The sequence below is a fragment of the Dendrobium catenatum genome, unplaced genomic scaffold (genome assembly GCF_001605985.2).
Source record: "Dendrobium catenatum unplaced genomic scaffold, ASM160598v2 original_scaffold_96786, whole genome shotgun sequence".
Lineage (NCBI taxonomy): Eukaryota > Viridiplantae > Streptophyta > Magnoliopsida > Asparagales > Orchidaceae > Dendrobium > Dendrobium catenatum.
In genome coordinates this window covers 28,622-34,754 of record NW_021415225.1, presented here as the reverse complement: position 1 = coordinate 34,754, position 6,133 = coordinate 28,622, and the positions used below count along the sequence as shown (strand labels likewise).

Below are 6,133 nucleotides of genomic sequence, written 5' to 3'. Positions count from 1 at the left end.
GCTTTGAACCCTTGATTCGGACTCATTTGGGCTCGGATTGGGTTGATCTTGGTGTCGTTGGGTTCGTATTTCCTAGACGCTCAGTTTGACTGTAAGCTCGCTGAAATCGGAGTTCATATGCTCCCGAAATTAATTTTTGAAGTTTCCAACTAGTTTTTGCCTCGAGATTCGTGCCCGATCAAGATGATTTTGTGATGACGTATCAAAATTTATTATTAATATAACATAAAATTTATCATATAGTTATTGCATCATATTATACAAAATGAAAAAAATAATAATAATGCTAAATATAAATTAAGGCTAGTTATCCTAATTTTTAAATTAAGCTAAGGTTTCATTTAGAATAGTTTTTTTGTTACTTTCTAAAATAATTTTATAGTACAAAAATTTTTATACTAAAAAAATAATTTTAGAAAGCAATAAAAAAAAGTTAAAAAATTCATGAAAAATTAAAGATCAAATTTTTAAGTGTTTAATGCATAATCCCTGAACCTAATTACCCTTGTTATTATATAACACATCATGAACTAGTAAACCGACATCATCATGCATCTGCATGATTTCATAACAGTAAAATATTGATCATAACATGGGACCATCAGACCATGGCAGCCATCGCCATATCAGCCTAGTCATCGCCCATGTGATACTCCATTAAAATAAACTACCCCACGACAAACATCTGGTCTGCATCCATAACATCACCATGGGTACACTGATAGCGATTTGATTCTCACTGCTCTCCTTCCAAAATCATATAAAAAAATTCATAGAATACTGTAATAGTTTCCTGTTTAATTTCCTGTTCATGACTTTTTAAACAGAAGCTTATTTATAGCTTTGATGACCGGATAATAAGAAAGAGAAGAAACACAGCTCTGCAATTATTTGTTGTTATCATTTTCCTTTTTGTTTCACATCTTTGAGTAGAATAGAATACATTGAAACAAATGGTACAAAGATGCCGTGTAAGAGGATGGAAAACAACGGTGAGTGATGAGTTCTTGATAAGATGGACGACTGTGATGTTATGGGTCCTCTGAAGTTGCTGTCTTCTCATGTCTGTACTCCCTATGCAGCTATCTTGTCGTATATTGTAGCAGGTAGTAGTAGCTTGGTTGATAAAATAACAGTAATAGTCACACTAATATTTCACCCTCCTTTCTTCTTTCTTACGTTAAAAATAATAATAATAAAAAAAGTTACAGAAAGCTAATAAATAATAAGAGATGTCATACTGTCTTTTTCATCCTACGTTTCAATTCAGATCATTTACTTCGCTTTTCTTCCTTCCTGCACATAGTAGTAAGATGAAAGAAAGCATCACCAACATAGTATTTGAATAAACTGAGGGATTATATTTCTCAATATTTCTTACATAATACTATCTGATTAATTGTTATTTAAAAATACAATTTTATAATAATAAAGAATATTACCGTTGATCATCTAAATGACATTAAAATATTAAATAAAATAAAATTTAATGTATATATAGCATGAGCTGAATTTCAAAAAAAAAAATTTCCCTTTTTGTTGTGGAAATTATTAGAAAATCATTCACCATTAAATTAGGGCAAAATAATTAAGTCAAGTAGAATTGCATGGGCAACGACTATTTATTAGTATGTATTTATTGATATAAAATAGTTAAAAATATTCTTCATTAACGCAGAAGGCCATGACTCTACTAAAATAGAGTATGTTTGCTTACGGGCGTTATAGTTTTCCATTTCCTTCACATTCCAACAGCTCCATGACCGGAAGAGAATCTGAAAGCATGTAGAGTTGAGTTATTGAAGCCTTAAAATGCAGAAAAACTGGTAACTTTCGAAATAGGCAGATCACCTGGCTGGCATTTGAAAGAAGCAGGAGCTGAGGGGAGAGGACGGCGGCAGGAGCGATGTTCCGATAAGATGGTTGCTTCCTCCGCCGCCCGATGTTGCAGAAAAAGAGAGATCTGTGGAGAAAGATGAGGCCTTGGTAGGCGAGGCGAAGGGACTATCAGGCAAGTTGTGGTCTTTGCTGATGAAGAGATTGTAAGAAAGAAGAAAAATTTTAGCTTTTACCATTCAATCAAAATTTACAAAGCATTTATTGGTGATTGGTAGCAATTTACCAAACTGGGAAATCCATATTATCTTTCGGGCTTGGCTCTTCTGCAGATTCAACTTTATTACCAACATTATTATTAACTGGCTGCTGCCGCTGCTGCTGCATCTCTGAGCTACATCCAGTGCTGCTGCTCCTGCCTATTAAAGCAAAAAAATCACATCCCCACTTAAGTTATTCACGAATCTCTAGTTCTAGAGGATAAAGAAACATTTGGTAACTTATAAATAGAAAGCAATTTAATTGAAAAAAAATGATTTCTATTAAGTTTATTCTGTATATGTTATACTAAGATCATTATATTTTAATGAGTTGAGTTTGAAATTTACTTGGGACTTAACTAAAATTTCAGACATCATTTTGAACGCTTAAAGTTTACCTCTAAAACTTAGGCTCATGGTTAAATATTTTTCGCTTATTCAAATTTCAAACCATATCCAACCAAATCTCATAGATTTTACAAATTTTACAGGTTTCTCAAAACTATTTTTTTCCAACTTCAAGCATCCAAAGTAGCTCAAATAACAATTTGTTCTCCATCTAATCATGTGTAAATCGTTACCATCATCTGGAGATACAACTGGGCTGCTAATTCCATTGCAAGAAGAAGCCATCTCTGCTAAAGCGGCAGTGCTCGAAGCAATCGGTGCATTGGCCGTAGTAGCAGAAACTGCAGTGGAGAAGCTACGAGTCTTCAAGTCCAGCAGCTGAAACCGTCTGCCTTGGAGCTCGATCGCTTGCTGCAAGAGCTCAGCCTGCTGCTGCTCCTCTAGCCGTCGTCTCAGCAACGAAGCATCCTGCGCTGCAACACTACCATTGCCAATGTTGTAGAACATTCTTCCCCCTGAATTAAACACATGAAATCAAAGCTTTCACGAATGCAACGAAAGCAATGACACAAATTTAGCTGAAAGGAGAAAGCTTTTTAACTTCTAACCAATGTCTAATGGGGAATCAAGGCCGGTTGAAGTCCAAAAACTGGAGAAATCCAATCGATCTGCTTGCTGCTGCTTCCTGTGAGAAACACATAAGCCAAAAAAAAAATCTCATTTTGATATCTAGATCGAACACAACGATGAATTGAGAAAGATGGAAGAAAGAATGCCATACTTGTCGGGAACTTTGCCCTTCTCTTTGTAAGGCTTGACGAGAACTCGGGCGTCGCAGACGAAATGGGGGTTGCCTTTAGCTAGAATCAGCTTCACAGTCTCTGGGTGGACAAAGGTAACGAATCCAAACATTCTCTTCTGCTGATATGGAATCCTCACATCCTGCACTGGCCCATACATGCTTCCAGTTCAAAGATGAAGACTCCAGAGTTAGGATTCAAACTACCGGGGAGATAAAACGAAGAAAATTTTCTTATAGGCATTTCATTGAACAACGTACCTAAAGTAGTTCGAAACATCCTCTTCTCGGAAAGTGCTGTCCGCTGGGAAAGTAAGATAGATCTGTCTCGACCCCGGATTCGATATTCCGGCGAAGTCGGGTCTTGACCGCCCCATAAACTTATGTACCTCATCACCACCGGTAAGCATCAGGGCCGCTGGCGCTGCTCTGTAACAGAAAAATTTTCTATTATAAAAAGATGAAATTTTGGAAGAATTTGAACTCCTCCATTCCCAACCTTTGTCCATCATTCTGATGCTGGAAAAGAAAGTTGGCATATTTAGTAGAAGCCGAAGATGGGGAAGCAGGAAAACTTGCTGTCGGAGAGTAAGGGAACGGGGCAGCAGAAGCCATGAGCTTCGAGCTCTTGGACCTCAGAAGCAACTCTTGCTCGACGGCAGCGTCGTCATGAAGAAAACGGCATGCGTTCCCGTTCTTGCAAAAGCCTCTTGCGAAATAAAGGCAGGGTCTCCACCCAAATCCGCCAGAAAGGTCAGAGCCCGGACTAAAGTCACCAATGGAACCGCAGCTCCGGCGATGGCTCGTACCGTTTAATCCCCATCCTATTGAATTTGAATGCAGCAAACCTTCCCCACTGGCGCCAGGGCTACGGCAATCTCCCGGGATGTCAGGGTAGAAAACCTCACCACTCTTCGCTCTCATCTGTGCGTTACCCCCTTCACCGAGAAAGGAAAGCTGGTCTTGCAACTGCAGCTCATCGATGAGCTCCTCCGGTGGAGACACAGGGAGGAAACGAGCAGAGTTTTGACGGGAAAAAACGCCGGCTGCGCCGCCGCCGCCAGAAGGTGTGGCAGGGGAGGAAGAAGGAAGGAGTCCGAGGTCTTTGCGAACTTTGAAAACTACGGAATGAAGCAAAGTTTCAGAGCCAAATGCAAGGCGTATCATATCTTGCTCGCCGTGATCTTGAATGAGGAGTAGGCCCATGATCTTGGCCGCGTTCTCAGGATCGAGGCTTTGAATTCGCGAGAAGACGATCCTAGTCGCTTCATAAGCGTCCATAGCGTAGCCTCCGGCGAAGTGGAGGAGGAAGAGATGATAAAGGAGAGATTTCTAACCCTGTTTCGCCCTTTGTTTCTGCTTACTTCCCTTTTACCTCCTTTTTATCTTCCTTTCCTCACTTTGTAAAGCAATGAGAAAGAAGAAAGAAAAAAACGAGCGAGCTCAAAAAAAAAGGGAAGGAAAAACCGAAATAAAGAACCCTAGCGTTAGGAGGGAGGAAAGTTGGATGAAAAGCGGAAGCAGAGCATAAAGAGAAAAATCGCAGCTTCAGTGGTGGCTTTGTTCACTTGCGGGTTATTAAGCTTGAAAATCTCAACCACGGCCATCTCCTTCCGCCACCATCTCTTCTTCTTCCCGAAGACTACGTAGAAGAGCAGCAACCTTTACCTCTCTCTCCCTCTCGAGAGAAGCTCTCTTCTTCTCTGAATGAACAGCCTGCATTTTTGACCTTGGGTCAAAGGGCTCTATATCTCTCCAGCTTCCGCTGCAAAATTCTCTTTTCTCGGGCCATGGCCCATAATTTCTCTCTCTTGTTCCTTCTCTCTCTATCTGTGCTGTCGCCATTGCTGTTATGCACAGTAATTACTATTCATTCCTTGGCGGGCTTCCCTCTCAACGACATGGCAATATTATTATTTATGTGTCAAGTCATGATCAACTCCAAATTTATGTAACACACCCCCATAGTTGGTTGCACGGAGACGGCCAAAAGTGACAGATAAAGGCCCAATCAATGCTTCCATTAGCAAAACAAACCCTAACTATTTACCCAAAAAAAAAAAAAAAACCCTGGACAGGTACTTTTCCCATCTCTTCCCTGTTCCCCCCCCCCCCCCAAAAAAAAAAAAAAAAAAAAACCCCGGGAAGGGGGTTTTCCCCTCCCTTCCCTGTCCCCCCCCCCCCCAAAAAAAAAAAAAAATTAAGGGCAAAATCCAATTTTATTAAAAAAAAAAATACAACATAAGGTATCAAAAGTTATAGAAGAGATAAGAGAAAAACACAAACATATTATAACTTAAAAAGTACAAAGATCACCCATGGTCAAGGATAGTGTTGTTCTATAGGAGTTCGAGACGTTTCTTGATTGCCAATAAGGCCGTCAAAAATAAAGAAGACACAAATGCAAAAGACTTTCATCATTGTCATACAAATAAGAATTCCCCCAAAATTGAAGAGCATCCAAAGTTATTCCAACTAGAAAGATCTCAAGTATCCAGAAGACTAATAACAATCATGATAACAAGAAAAACCCCTCAGCATATAGAAAGTAGAATTGACACCTCATAAGAGAATCATGTATCATCAAAGAGCTAGAACATAGTAAATGTTTAAATGAGATATGTGATGTCATTGAATTTCTTCCATTTGTCTGCAATGACACTTCTGATTTGATGACAGATGGTACATGAACTATAATTAGAGTTCTCAAAAAATCTTACCTTTCTTTCATGCCACATAAAATAAATATAACAACATGTGATTGAGAGACAAAGTTTTCTTTCATAAGTGGTAGAGCTAGGCATGTCATAAACATACTTAAAGAGTTGAGTCAAGTTTGACCTCATTAAAAAACCAATGACCCATGGCATGAGTTGAGATATTTTGTTCA

At 39.1% G+C, this 6,133-nt stretch overlaps 1 protein-coding gene across 2 annotated transcripts; it reads right to left on the bottom strand.

Moving 5' to 3' along the window:
- Nucleotides 1–867: 867 nt before the first annotated feature.
- LOC110109009 (zinc finger CCCH domain-containing protein 53) lies at nt 868–5,019 on the bottom strand. Of its 2 annotated transcripts, XR_002304525.2 has the most exons (10): nt 3,743–5,019; nt 3,505–3,672; nt 3,226–3,405; nt 3,053–3,129; nt 2,678–2,959; nt 2,123–2,255; nt 1,852–2,028; nt 1,718–1,775; nt 1,242–1,296; nt 868–1,116 (listed from the first exon to the last, which is right to left on the bottom strand). XR_002304525.2 is itself a non-coding variant. In XM_020839900.2 (9 exons), the coding sequence occupies exons 1-8, from the start codon at nt 4,522–4,524 to the stop codon at nt 1,742–1,744; spliced, it is 1,833 nt and encodes a 610-aa protein (XP_020695559.1). In that variant the 5' UTR covers nt 4,525–5,018; the 3' UTR covers nt 868–1,296; nt 1,718–1,741. The 2 variants fall into 2 exon arrangements, 1 of the variants encoding a protein (XP_020695559.1); XM_020839900.2 differs by having other exon boundaries at nt 868–1,296; nt 3,743–5,018.
- Between the last annotated feature and the right edge of the window lie 1,114 nt (nt 5,020–6,133).